The 15,335-nt window shown below is 45.1% G+C and overlaps 1 protein-coding gene across 1 annotated transcript in view; it reads left to right on the forward strand.

Moving 5' to 3' along the window:
• The window catches only part of PRPF4 (pre-mRNA splicing tri-snRNP complex factor PRPF4), a 206,958-nt gene that overhangs the window by 88,738 nt on the left and 102,885 nt on the right, over positions 1 to 15,335 (forward strand). The window contains exons 3-4 of the mRNA XM_078642126.1: positions 661 to 847; positions 12,131 to 12,215. Coding sequence (XP_078498252.1) covers positions 661 to 847; positions 12,131 to 12,215 — 272 coding nt within the window. The remainder of the gene's footprint in view (positions 1 to 660; positions 848 to 12,130; positions 12,216 to 15,335) is intronic.

Below are 15,335 nucleotides of genomic sequence, written 5' to 3' on the forward strand. Positions count from 1 at the left end.
CGGGCAGATGGAGGTGTATAACAGGTCGACAAATGGGTTTGAGTTAGTGATTGTGTCTGTGGCTGACGCAAAAGCGTCTGGCGTTACCATGTCTTTTTCCCTAAGCCAGGTCATGAATGGCTCCCAAATATCTTTCGGCTGGGATGCGATGGGCATAAGGCCCCGAACACAACCAGATATAATTTTTATGTTAATTATTTTTTTAATAGGGTTGTTCAGCTGTACATAATGTCTTCTGGGTTATATATAAGGTAACAGAAATGCTTATAACAAATTTTTGTTATAACTTTTCAACATGCTGCACAACAGCTACACTGCTCTACAACACAGCTAAAAGACATTGGCAAAGCCAATAGCTCTGGCTAAACACTTATAAGATCCCAAAGGCGAGACCTATTGGCTATGCCAATGCTTGTTTTGGCTAGTGCCACTGTTGCCATAGTAGAAAATAGTAAGAAAAACTACAGTCTTAAAAAGACTCAACTGTTTTATAACGATTGCAAGTGGATGTCTGTTACTGCCACTTGCTTCTCATACAAACTCAGGAATACATATTTCATAAAATCACAGTAGCTTGAAATATTTTTGTGCTATATTTCTGGCTGTTGCTCCTGTTCGTGTTGCAAAATCTTCACTGTTTCCTTTGTCCTCCTCCTATAGGTGAGTCTTTTGATCTCGAGGAGCATCGGAGTGAGCGCCAAGCAGAAATCCTTGCTGAATTTGAGCGCAGGAAACGTGCACGGCAAATCAATGTTTCCACAGATGACTCTGAGGTGAAGGCGTGCCTGCGTGCTCTAGGGGAGCCGATCACGCTGTTTGGTGAGGGCCCAGCAGAAAGAAGAGAGAGGTGGGTGAAGCCTGGGCAGAAAAGGAAGTGCATGCCATCTCCTATTGCGTTTATTCAAAGTAACGATTCTCAACATGGTAGGAGAGGATTCTGCTTTATTAAAAATGTGCGGCATTTGTTATGAACGCTGCAAATACACTGCAACTTGCAAAACTGTATGTTCCTTTGCTTGTCTAAACTAAGCCCGAACTAGGGCTAACCTCCACCTTGAATGTAAACGCAGCCATTATGTGTGTGTGTTTGTATGCTTTTATGTCTCCTTTCATCACACATTACAAAATGTGCACTATGAAATGTTCGCTGTTGATGCGCTGTTCTCGAATAACTCCAGAGGAAGCCTTTTGCTACATTCAAGACTCTCTTGCCTGGACCACTGTAGGCCTTTAAAGAATGGCATTGTTTTGATGTATACCTAGATTTGTACTGACATATCCAAAGACATTGTCTTTTTAGGTCTCGCCTGTCGATGCGCATGCGCATCGAGCTTGCGAGCCTATTGCGGCCTAACCACGCTTTAACTAACAAGCAAGGAATCGTGGCGATTCCTTGCAGTGCCCGTGACTTTTAAGCTCAATGCGCATGTGCATTGAGCTTAAAAGCGCGTGCACAGCCGCCCGCATTCCTCCGACACCTTTGAAGTGAAGCTTAGCTTCACTTCAAAGGCCCGGCTTCTTCACACCCACATGCCGCTCTCGCTCTCCCCGCTCCGCCCCCTCCCCTGCCCGCCGTGTGACCTCGGCTTTCGGATGCTTTGTTCGCAGCTTGTTCTCGATCTTATTCGTTTTGCACTTTTCACGCATCCACTTGCAGTAGGAATTCAACACTGTATGTCAATCTCTTAAGTACTGCCCATTCTTCAAATACAGCTGCAAGCGCATTTGTCTTTTTGTGTTTTTGTTGCCATCATTTTTCATATGAGCTGATCTGGTGTAGCTAATTTTGTTTTCGTATCCCTCCTGCAAGCATGAAGGACATTGGGAACCACCTTAAAGTCTATCTGATTACATTTCATGAAAATCTCCACTTAACAAATCTGTTCTTTCCTCGAGGACATTCTTCAGAAGAAAACCCTCCCGTTTTTAATTGTATTTTATTTCGGAGCAGGTGACAATTTTTTCAATGCTTTACTTTGTGAAACTTGAAAATGTTTGTTTAATGTTTTTTTGTAAACACATCAATGACTCCTCTTCGTCCATATCCCTGGCCCAGCTCACAAAGGTATACAGAATTTCATAGTTCACTTTCACAATAAAGATTGCTTCCTTTTAAAAGTTAAAACTTTAAAAAGCTTTTGTAGCATGCTGTATCGTAATTGATTTTTTGGCCCGGCTTCTTCACACCCACATGCCGCTCTCGCTCTCCCCGCTCCGCCCCCTCCCCTGCCCGCCGTGTGACCTCGGCTTACACTCACCCCTCCTTTCTCCCCTTTAGGCTGCTTTCGGATGCTTTGTTCGCAGCTTGTTCTCGATCTTATTCGTTTTGCACTTTTCACGCATCCACTTGCAGTAGGAATTCAACACTGTATGTCAATCTCTTAAGTACTGCCCATTCTTCAAATACAGCTGCAAGCGCATTTGTCTTTTTGTGTTTTTGTTGCCATCATTTTTCATATGAGCTGATCTGGTGTAGCTAATTTTGTTTTCGTATCCCTCCTGCAAGCATGAAGGACATTGGGAACCACCTTAAAGTCTATCTGATTACATTTCATGAAAATCTCCACTTAACAAATCTGTTCTTTCCTCGAGGACATTCTTCAGAAGAAAACCCTCCCGTTTTTAATTGTATTTTATTTCGGAGCAGGTGACAATTTTTTCAATGCTTTACTTTGTGAAACTTGAAAATGTTTGTTTAATGTTTTTTTGTAAACACATCAATGACTCCTCTTCGTCCATATCCCTGGCCCAGCTCACAAAGGTATACAGAATTTCATAGTTCACTTTCACAATAAAGATTGCTTCCTTTTAAAAGTTAAAACTTTAAAAAGCTTTTGTAGCATGCTGTATCGTAATTGATTTTTTGGCCCGGCTTCTTCACACCCACATGCCGCTCTCGCTCTCCCCGCTCCGCCCCCTCCCCTGCCCGCCGTGTGACCTCGGCTTACACTCACCCCTCCTTTCTCCCCTTTAGGCTGCTTTCGGATGCTTTGTTCGCAGCTTGTTCTCGATCTTATTCGTTTTGCACTTTTCACGCATCCACTTGCAGTAGGAATTCAACACTGTATGTCAATCTCTTAAGTACTGCCCATTCTTCAAATACAGCTGCAAGCGCATTTGTCTTTTTGTGTTTTTGTTGCCATCATTTTTCATATGAGCTGATCTGGTGTAGCTAATTTTGTTTTCGTATCCCTCCTGCAAGCATGAAGGACATTGGGAACCACCTTAAAGTCTATCTGATTACATTTCATGAAAATCTCCACTTAACAAATCTGTTCTTTCCTCGAGGACATTCTTCAGAAGAAAACCCTCCCGTTTTTAATTGTATTTTATTTCGGAGCAGGTGACAATTTTTTCAATGCTTTACTTTGTGAAACTTGAAAATGTTTGTTTAATGTTTTTTTGTAAACACATCAATGACTCCTCTTCGTCCATATCCCTGGCCCAGCTCACAAAGGTATACAGAATTTCATAGTTCACTTTCACAATAAAGATTGCTTCCTTTTAAAAGTTAAAACTTTAAAAAGCTTTTGTAGCATGCTGTATCGTAATTGATTTTTTATGTCTAAAACTTGTAAGTGTTGTGTGTATTCTTGGTAAATGTCACGGCTGTGCTTTGACTTTCCTGTAAAGAGAAGCTAATGTTACTGGGAAGATGAGTGGGGAGTGCCTTGTCAGCCTGAACACGTTGGCCTTAACAGGTGCCCTTCAACACACGTGCTTCATGCTCTCGTAGTGGGGAAAGTGCGCTTGTTTCATGTGCATTAGACATTTTCTTACTTGGGAAGTGAAGAGGGCCTTTTAAAACTGCTTCCAGATGAACATAGCTTAACTACTCAATATGAATTGAATCACCTTTGGAATGAGTCGACTTCACACAGGAAATGTCATTGCAGGTGGGGTCAAGTTAATGTTTAAAAACCATTACTTTGGGCCGCTTCCGTGTACTGCATGAGCAGTCCCTGTAACTTCTGCAGGCCAGCTGCTGCTGAGACGCTGACACTCTCCCGCTTTCTGCTTGGCGCCACCAGCCCTTCCTCCCCTCCTCCCCGGACGACCACCGTCTCACACCCCATCCCCATATGCTCCTTCCCTCCCACTCGCTGGCTCCCCCTCCCCCCCCCCCCACCAGGCTCTCAATGCTTGTTTTAAACCAAGGCAGCGGGGGCTCTTCAGCGTCTCCTTTGCCTAAAACTCACATGGTCGCTCTTGGATTTATTTTTATTGGCCATTAACTCTGTGGTTTGCGCACTCTGTCAATTTTTTACAAACAATTTTTTATATTCTCCCACTGGGCAAAGTAACATTTGCTGTGGGCTTAAAAATATCAGCATTCGTTAATCACTCGTGCATGGCTTACTTTTTTTGGTATCACTTGTTCTCTCTCTCTCTCTCCCTCCCATAACTCTCTCTCTCTCTCTCTCCCATAACTCTCTCTCTCTCTCCCTCCCATAACTCTCTCTCTCTCCCTTCTCTCTCTTTCTCTCTCTCTCTCTCCCCCTTCTCTTTCTTTCTCTCTCTCTCTCCCTCCCATAACTCTCTCTCTCTCTCTCTCTCCCTCCCATAACTCTCTCTCTCTCTCCCTCCCATAACTCTCTCTCTCTCCCTTCTCTCTCTTTCTCTCTCTCTCTCTCTCCCTCCCTTAACTCTCTCTCTCTCTTTCGCTTCCCTTCATTTACTCGCCCACGCAACGCCACTCGCCCATGCAACGCCACTCGCCCACGCAACGCCACTCGCCCACGCAACGCCACTCGCCCACGCAACGCCACTCGCCCACGCAACGCCACTCGCCCACGCAACGCCACTCGCCCACGCAACGCCACTCGCCCACGCAACGCCACTCGCCCACGCAACGCCACTCGCCCACGCAACGCCACTCATCCATGCAACGCCACTCATCCATTTGCAAAACGGAAAATGTTAAACTCTTCTATTGCGAGACCTATTGCATTTTCAATGCTTGTTTAAATTAAGGGATGGTGTTTGATGATGCTGTATTACATTTTGTTATGTTATACCGAATTCATAGAGCGGGCGTACACAAAAAGGTTTCATGGTGCTGAAGCACAGAGGCAAAAGAGACCCAAAGCTTAACCAAAAGCCTGTCTGAAGAGACAGGTTTTTAATAGTGGTATGAACCTCGCATAGGAAGTTGTGGCTCTGAAGTTTGGGGGGAGTGAATTCCATACATTTGTAGCCATAACGGCAAACTGTCTTTCACTCAATCTCCTCCTGTTAAATATAGGGACGTGTAATAGATTTTGTTGGGCTGATCTAAAATTCGAAAATGAATACAATTCCGGATTCTAGAGGTCCAAAAAAGTGGGGATTTTGCCATGTCGAGATTTGAAGATAATGCACCCAGTTTTAACAAGCATTGGCATAGCCAGTATGTCTCGCCTTTAGGACCTTTTAAGTGTTTAGCCATGAAGTACATGCATACACACGAGGAAGGAAACTAAAAAAAAAAAATTATTCAAATATGAAGAAAAAAAAACATACCTAGACATCTCTACTCGCAAAGACCAACAGACTTGCAGCCAAGAATACAAACTCACCACCTAATATGCAAGGACGTTGTTATTGTTGGTTGAGCATGAAACAGCTTTCATGTCCGTCTTCGAGAAAGTTTCATTTAACACATGTCTGGGATGCCAAACTACATCATCTCCCTAATTGCAGGCAAGTCTTGAACGCTTGGCTTGACCCTGGCGGGTATACGTCCACGATACTGGACCGAATAAACTCCTGAACCGTCAAACCTTTGGATCTTAAAATCGGCACCTCTCACCTCCACCTCAGACGAGGCAAGAGGCTCCTCTATAAAGTCCATGACGGAATACTCTAATAGACTTTAGGAAAGAAATAATATTCTGCATCCCCTTAATGTAATTTTTTTAACCGATAATCCAGATTCATATGTACTGTGTTTGATAACTCAGGTGCCTGATGGAGTATAAACACAGTCTACTCTTTATAAAACATCGTAGGCACACTGCTCTGTCAGTGGGGCTCAACCAAAGTGTAGCATTATACAACCAAACAGGAAGGGATCAAAGCAAAAATTCCCGCACTGAGCTAACGTCCCCTATAGGTCCTGAGCAACAAAGACAAAGGTGCTGATAGCCTGAGACACTATCCGCTATGTCCCATGAAGAGTTGGAGAAAGAAATCCCCCACTTTCTTCCAATAAAATACACAAAAGATGGCTCCGCACCCTTCTGATAAATCCAATTTTAAGTGTATTATTAAATATCAAACATCATGCAATATTATGTACAAATTTGAAGATCCATGTCCATTTTCCCAAAGTGAAGTTAGTCACAGGCTCTTGAAGTTTAAAACTTTGTCTTTATTCATTTTTTATTATCAATGAAATAGCCAACTCGTTTTGTCCGTTACCGGACTTCTTCAGGGCATTTTCAGTTTATAATAGTCCAAGGTATATGGACCTGTCGTTCATCAATTGAGCCCAGTTAGTTTTTATTTAAAGAATTGCCTATCGAATCCCCTTGGCAATATATTGGGAAGTTGTTTAAATTTCAAAAGATACCGGAAGGGTATATCCGCAATAGTGTGCGTAGCGTTGTTCATGCGGTCATCTGGTTTAACCGACAATCTAGATTCATATGTACCGTGTCTGATAACTCAGGTGACTCATGCCTGATGGAGTATAAACACAGTCTACTCTTTATAAAACATCGTAGGCACACTGGTCTGCCAGTGGGGCTCAACCAAAGCGTAGCATTATCCTGAACTTTCGATCCTGGTACTCTGCCCAAGAATCCCATTTCTTACATGCAGCACTTTACTAAGATCTTCGTGCTGCAACCATCTCTGCTGGCACACCACAATACCGAACCACTGAGCCGTCGTGCACTTTGTTGGGAGCGTGTATAATCTTAGCCAACAATGCCCAAACTGTGCAAATCCTATACCCAACATATAGCATCATCCTTCAACATTCAATGTCATTCCAGCACTTACACCCACACATAGGGACATAGGGTTCCTGTTTTCTATTCCACCGATTTATTGGGCACAATTGGAGGCACAATCATATGCCGTCCACCCGATTTACATTCCCCGGAGACACCCGAGAGGACTATTGAGTGGTCCTACAATGATATATTGGATTGCAGTTAGCAATCACCTTCTCTAAGCTTATATTTTTCGCCTAACTACAAGTCCATTTATAACTGACCTGTCTTAGACGAAGCAATTATACGCTCAAGTAACCTTTTGGTCCTGATGATGACCGCACAATAACCCAGCGGTCGAAACGCCGTCGACGCCTTTGTGGCCCTAATTTATAAAGGACGCATTATTTTGTTTTTGTTGTTCTTTTTGCATATATAATGTTTGCTTGTTAGCCACTTGTTTGGCCTGTGAATTGTCTGTTTTTGCCTTTGCCAACGTTTTCCTTGAGCGTTATTGTTTTTAAGAAATCATAACTTCAATAAATTCTAAGTGTTTATCCAAAATTGCTTTTGTATATGTATAGGCTTCTCTTTTTTTCTCTCTCTTTTTTTATTAATTTCTTTCATTCTATGTATGTGATTTTTTTATGTTTTCACATGAACCAATTGTTAGGTGTTATAATCGATTGTCCCTGGTTCAGGGTCGTTGGACAGCCCCTGTAGTCTGTCAATGATTCTTTTTTTAAATGTGATGACTATTCCTCCTTAAAAGTATGAGGGTCAGTGCCCTGACTTAAGGATAAGTTGAGCAGTGAGATCGCTGGATCAGGAAAGTGTGATAATGGTTTTGGGATCTGAGAGAGGCAAATATCCTTAGTGGATCCAGATTTGACCTTAGTCATCAACTTCAGTAAGCAATCTTTGGTAATTGCTGAAAAAGCCATACATTTTGTAGAGTTCATGTCTTCCAAGGGAATGGTACTGGTTAGGGAGCTGAGAGGAATAGTATCTTTAATTATCAGTATTTTATCGATGAAGAAAGAGTTCAGATGGTCACACAATTTCTGAGTGGGACCACCGGAGCATTTGAGTGATTCAGATTGGAAAGTTTAGTAAACGTATCAAATATTTCTTTGGTTTTGTTTTTAGATTTCAATTTTTTATTGAAAAGTAACTAGATCTGGCCTACCAGATTCGTTTCTTATATGCCTTTAACCACAGAACAAAGCTATACCTTTTGTCAGATGTATATGTTTTCTGCCATTTATGCTCAGACTGGTGTAACTCAAGTTTAGTTTTCTTTAAATCTTCTGTGTACCATTTTGATGCTTCATGTCGATGAAACGATTTTGCTGTATGCCTAGCGGCATGCTATTACTAGCTTCTCTGAGTCAGTCTCTCATTGTCGCTTCCAAATCATCTAAACTCTCACCGTGATTAGGTAGAGACAGTGCCATTGAGTCACAAACTATCGAGATTAACACGATTCCAGTTACTGGAATAAGTACGAGGAGAGGCGGTGGGTTTCCTGTGAGTTATGTCATCTATATCAAATTTAATTAAATAATGATCCGACCAAGAACATGGGCGGACTGGGGGACCTCCTGGGGGACCTCAACTTCCACCTGGAGAACAACAACGACCGCAACACCACCACCCTGCTCGACAGCCTCGCCAACCTCGGACTCAAGCAGCTGGTATCCACCCCCACCCACCTCGCAGGACACACACTCGACGCCGTCTTCTCATCCAGCAAAGACATCGCCTTCAGCCACGCCACTGGACTCCACTGGACAGACCACAGCTGCATCCACTTCACCTTCACAAGAACGACGATCCACCACGACCAGCAACCGGTTGCTCGAAGAAGCTGGAACAAGATCACAGCTGACCAGCTCGCAGCTTCCCTGAGCCAGCACCCCCCCCGCCAGCTCAGCGAACCCCAGCCAGGCCGCCGACAACCTCACAAAGTGGATCAACTACTGCGCGGACGAACTCGCCCCACTGAGGACCCCGCCTAGCAGACCCGGCAGCAAGAAGGCCCCATGGTTCACCGACGACCTCAAGAGCTCCAAGAAGAACTGCCGAGCCCTCCAGAAAGCCTGGAGAAGGGAACAAACACCGGACAACATGACCGCCCTCAAGCTTGCCACCCGGAAGCACCACCAACTGATCCGCGCCACTAAGAAAACTGCATTCAAGGACCGGCTGGACAACAACGCACACAACTGCAAGGAACTCTTCAACATCGTCAAAGAGCTCTCCAACCCCAACGCCGGAAACAACGACATCACCCCATCGCAAGACCTCTGCAACTCCCTCGCCTCCTACTTCCACAACAAGATCGCGGACATACACAACAGCTTCAGCACTCAACCGACGCACGTCACAACCGAACCACCGCCCCCCACCACCACCCTCCGCGCCTGGACTCCGATCAGCACCGAAGACACCATCCGCTTGATGAACTCCATCCATTCCAGATCTCCGACCGACCCCTGCCCTCACCACGTCTTCAACAGGGCCGACTCGGTCATCGCACCCCACCTGCGGGACATCATCAACACCTCCTTCGACACCGCCACCTTCCCGGAGAGCTGGAAGCACGCCGAACTCAGCGCCCTACTCAAGAAACCTACAGCGGACCCCACCGAACTCAAGAATTACCGCCCCATCTCGCTCCTCCCGTTCCCAGCCAAAGTCATCGAGAAGACCGTCAACAAGCAGCTGGCCGCCTTCCTCGAGACGAATGGATCCCTCGACCCCTCACAGTCGGGCTTCCGAGCCAACCACAGCACCGAGACCGCCCTCATCGCTGCCACCGATGACATCCGAGCCCTGATGGACAACGGAGAAACAGCGGCCCTCATCCTCCTAGACCTCTCCGCGGCATTCGACACTGTCTGCCACCGCACCCTAGTGCAGCGCCTCAGCAACATCGGAATCCAGGAGAAGGCACTGGATTGGATCATCTCATTCCTCAACGGAAGAACACAGAGAGTCCGTCTACCACCGTACAAGTCAGAGGCCACCGAAGTCATCTGCGGCGTCCCTCAAGGATCCTCGCTGAGCCCCACACTCTTCAACGTCTACATGAGCCCCCTCGCGGCCATCGCACGCCAACACAACCTCAACATCATCTCCTACGCTGACGACACCCAGCTGATCCTCTCCCTGACCAACGACCCCGCCGCCGCCAGAGCCAACCTTCACGAAGGGATGAAAGACGTAGCCGAGTGGATGACGACCAGCCGCCTGAAACGTAACTCAGACAAGACGGAGGTCCTCATCCTGGGCTCCTCACCTTCCGCCTGGGACGACTCCTGGTGGCCCCCCGCCCTGGGCAGCGCACCCAAACCGACAGACCATGCACGCAACCTGGGCTTCATCCTGGACTCCTCCCTCACCATGACCAGACAAGTCAACGCCGTCTCCTCGTCATGCTTCAACATCCTGCGCATGCTACGGAAGATCTTCCGGTGGATCCCCACCGAGACCAGGAAGACGGTCACCCAGGCCCTCGTCACCAGCCGACTGGACTACGGCAACGCCCTCTACGCCGGAACCACCGCCAAGCTCCAGAAGAGACTCCAGCGGATCCAGAACGCCTCAGCCAGACTCATCCTCGACATCCCACGACACAGCCACATCTCCGGACATCTGAGAGACCTGCATTGGCTCCCCGTCAACAAAAGAATCACCTTCCGCCTCCTCACCCACGCACACAAAGCCCTACACGATCAAGGCCCCAGCTACCTCAACAACCGCATCAACTTCTACGCTCCCAAACGACACCTCCGATCAGCCAACCACGCCCTCGCCGCCGTCCCCCGCATCCGAAGAATGACAACGGGAGGAAGGTCCTTCTCCTACCTGGCCGCCAAGACCTGGAACTCCCTACCGACCGACCTGCGCCTGACCCAAGACCACCTCTTCTTCAGGAAGAAGCTCAAGACCTGGCTATTCGAGCAGTAGCAGCACCCCCCCCCCCCCCACCCGTAGCGCCTTGAGACCCTCCGGGTAAGTAGTGCGCTATATAAATTCCTGTGATTGATTGATTGATTGATTGAGATTGAATATAGTTGGGTTTAGTGACCGGACCTAATTTAATATTTGACTTTTAATATGTGTAGCTGTAGACAGCTGTGATTCAAAGTTCAATCTTTTTAAGAGAGTCAGTATGGTCTGAGGAGTTGTGGCCACCATTTTCCTCAGTAGCCCAAGTAAGAAGTAATATTTTTGCGTAGTCTAGAGCAGATAAAGAATGCACGAAAAGTAAAGGGAATCGAGACATGTACCCTGGGAGTCTGTACATGAGGATGCATATTAATGGAGATATTGGAGAATACAATTTGATCCCAACATTCTCTGCCGTCTGGATTGGTAAGAGAGTACGTTTAATAAAAGAAAGATGCTTTTTAATAATTGCAGCAACCGGTAGTCTATTATAATTGAGTATATGGTAATTCTCTGCGAGTGCAGCTAAAATGTCAGGCATGGAGTCCTCTGTTAACCAAGTTTCTGATAAAAACAGTATTTTCAGAGTATTCAGAATCAAGGAGGTAAAATATCTCAAGTTGATGTCTGACCAACTAGTGTGTGTTAAGGAAGACGATAGTTAGATTCATTGCTATAGGATTGGACGTTACCCGAGTGCCATTATCCGTAGTAATTTTAATTTTCTGCAGCCTCTCTGTCTGTAAAGTTTGGGCTGTGTCCTGATTTGCCAGTCTGTGAACAAATGTTATCACTGTATGCTAACAATGCTATTTTCACTGTATATGCTTGACTTCATATGAGATTCTTGACTGCATCTGATTGAGTCTTATGCTAATTCCCTATATTGTTTTACCATATATTTAGCTATCTATTATTTTTGCTTTCTATATTGCTCTACAATATTTAATAAACCTTCATGGATTCCGAAGTTATTGGACTTGAGCGTTCCTGACTTAAGGCTTACTTAATTGACTCTGCTGACTTACTTGATGTTCAAACTTTTATCTCTAGTGGACGCATTGCCTCATAAGTTCTTGAGGTTAACACTGACTCCAGTCCTGCATAGGTGCTTTGTCTTAGAGTGTCTGATAAAATAGCATCAACAGTAAAATGTGTTGCACTCCTGACATATCTTGTGCCAAGTTATCCAAAGGATTTGCAGTTATCAGCATCTCTTTAACAGTATGCTTATGTTGTTGCTGTAATTTCAGGTTGCGAAATATTCTTTCTGTGGTTGGTGCTGATGCTTTAAAGAAGACCAAAAAAGATGAAGAAAAGTCCAAGAAGTCAAAAGAGGTAGGAAGAAATCCTACTAGAATATATTTGTCAATTATTAAGGGCCACAATCCTTTTACTTCCAGCTACGTTTTAATGTTTTTTAATTTCCTGGGTTGTTGAAACGTGTTTCATATAGGTGCACCTTTCTACCGTACTACTTGGAGTGTAATGGAAGGTTTTCTTAGGGAAGCAAGTTTTAATTAAAATGACATTAACTTGGGGCTTACTCCTTATTTGTGTTTTCTGTATGCAAGGCACTTCCTACTGTAAAACTGGAGCTTGTGTTTATTGTTTTGTTAGTGAATCTCCTTCCACCTAGCTACAAAAGGAACTAGGGCTCGAACGTCTTACTATGAACACTTGTCTCACCATGGGCTGGTGGCGATGCCTTCTAATTCTTTGCCAAAAAGGGATTCTTTTGGAAACAATATTTCAAATATACTTAATATTCATAAATGATGTCTATGAATGACATCTCAAGTCAATTGAATGTTTTTTAACTTATGTAGAATAATATGAAAAGAAGGAAATCATTCTAAAATGCAGGTGTTTGTTTTTAGGTTTCGCTGGAGGGCGGAGCTCTTAGCTCCGCCTCCAGAGAAATCTGTAGTCTTCAGTAAGGGACTCTTGGAATACGCCCTCTGTTTCATTGGCTAGCTCCATAAATGGAGGCTAGCCATTGGAACAGAGATCTGTCCGTCAAGGCCGGACCAGATTCAGGGGCGTTCCCGCGATTTTTTCCCTGGGCGTTCCCTCTGTGTAGTAATGCAGCGGTGGGCGGAGTTTCGTTTTTTATTTTTTAAGAAGTACAGGTCAGTGCTTTGTTTTTATAGCCTTCCTGCCCCCCCTTCCACCTGTCCTTGTGCCCGTTCCCACCCCCTCCCGCTGTCCGTGTCCCACTGGAAGTCCATGGGCGTGCCTTGCCGTTCCCGCCCACCCGGCATCTGGACCGTTTTGTGGCGGACTTGTGGGCCGATCGAGTGCCCACCTCGATTGATGGTTATCTTTAAAGAGCCGGTGCCCACCCGGCATTTGCCCGTAAAAATCAGCCCCCGCCTGCCTACCTAAGGAGAAGGGCCGCTGCGCTGCCCGCAGAGACCCGGAAGTGGTTGGCCGGCCGGCCGGCCAATCCCAGCGCGGCCGGCCGGAAGTGCCCGCCCCCGCAGCCCGGGGGGAAGAAAGAAGAAGCATGGCGGCCGGTTTGCAGGGCTCCCGTGATGCGAGGGAGCCCTGCTGCATCTAGGAGAGCCCAGGAGGAGAGGAACCCCGCCCGCGGCCCCAAAGTGACCGCCGGAGGAGTGCTGCAGGGAGCAAGGCTCCCGTGTGAGGAGGAGAGCCCCGCCCGCCAGAAGACAGTCGGTGAGTGGGAGTTCCATTTGTACCGTTCTTGGATGTGTGAATCACATCGCAGCCGGTGCGCCATAAATTCCAACTTCGATACCTAATCTGATGCCGTATTTACCTACAGCAGCTATAGCTTCAAACGTATTATAACATACCCATCTACAGTAGTTGTGCTGGCTACTCTTCTATCTGCGGCTTGTGCTGATACAAGAATAACTTGGAAAATCTCCTTGCCTTTGATTATGAATTCCATCTTTGCCACCTTAGCTTTGGCATTCTCGACTATTGATGTGCCCTAACTTTCAGAATGAAACGAACACAGCAAAACGTACTCCTATAAAATACTAAACCGGCACATAAGTGACGATCGCTCTGTGGTCTCGAGAGAGGCCAGGGGCTGGATGTGCATGAAATCTGATTCCCTTTATAGCCCAGCGAAGGGTATTCTGAGAGCCTCTCACTGCTCTCAACTTCAACCCCACAGCTCTAATTCATGCTCTTTCATGGACGCCCATCCACACAATTAGCTCACTCAGCTACCAAGAAGCGACTCCGTTTTACTACAAGATCCATATGGTTGCTCCAGGAAAAACTGAAGTACAGAAGCCTTAGTCAGGATTTAAAACCTACGATTTATAGATCACTGTACAGGTGTTACGTAATCCCTCTGAACTGCCTACCTGTTTCTATCTATATAACCTTACCCAGTGTCAACCTCACCATCTCCATGTTTGCAACTTTAAATTCCTCGGAGCCACACATATTTCCAGATACTGATGGGATTGTTGCATTGTTTCTAGTAGTACAGTTCCAACAGGTCCATGACGTTTGCCTGGAATTGCCTTCACTGATAGTCACTTTTTCAGTGTAAAACAACATGTCATAAAATGGACAGAAAAAGCTACTTGCCCTTCAGCACACGTAATGACTTCCAATAGACATCACATCTGTATTGCACACACAACAGATTGTACATATAACTGCTTCAAACCCCATACAGCTGAACATCCTTTGTGAGAAAGCTAATACATTAATTAAAAATATATTAGACATATTCATGTTGTCAAAAGTGCAGGCCCTTAAAACGTGCTCGACAAATAAACGTGCACACATGTATTTCTCTCTAAAATAGAAACACATTGTGTATTCATTTTTATCTGCTGGACGTTGCTGCTCTATTGTATCTTTTCCTTCGCTAACAAGATGTTATTTTTCAAGGGCAAATCTTGCAGTGTGTTTGGCAGAAGTAAATGCTTTCATTGTCTATTGTGTGAAGCTTCTGTTAGTATGGTACATGCAGGAAGTACGCTGGGCAAAAATATGAATTTATGCAATGTATTTGAAAGTTGTAAGTTTACTTCTGGTGAAAAATTGACATAACTAATGAATGCTTGCAACATGTTATATATAGTGTATTTGTATTTTAACAATATAAGTGCCATGAGGGAAAGCATGAGAAAAGTTTTTGTTTTTGTGTAACATCTCTTTTCCTATATCTGTAATGTATTAAAACAAGTCCCAATTTGTCTGTATAACATGTATTGTTCAAAATAGTATAAATGGATTCGAGTTTGTCTGTCACTTAATTAATTCACTTGAGTTTATTCGGGCCTCTTTTTGCTAGGCCACTTCATTTGGGTGCATTCATCATATTTTCCTCTTGGACACTTTCTAGACCACTTTGCACATTTGCTCTGTTGCTCATTTATAACATCATTTTGCTTTTAGCTTCTAGGCTCGTTTGTTTTATGTTTTGAGTTTGTTTTGTTTGTCAGGCTTACTTTAACATGGCAC

Source organism: Lissotriton helveticus, chromosome 5_1 (assembly GCF_964261635.1).
Source record: "Lissotriton helveticus chromosome 5_1, aLisHel1.1, whole genome shotgun sequence".
NCBI classification, from domain to species: domain Eukaryota; kingdom Metazoa; phylum Chordata; class Amphibia; order Caudata; family Salamandridae; genus Lissotriton; species Lissotriton helveticus.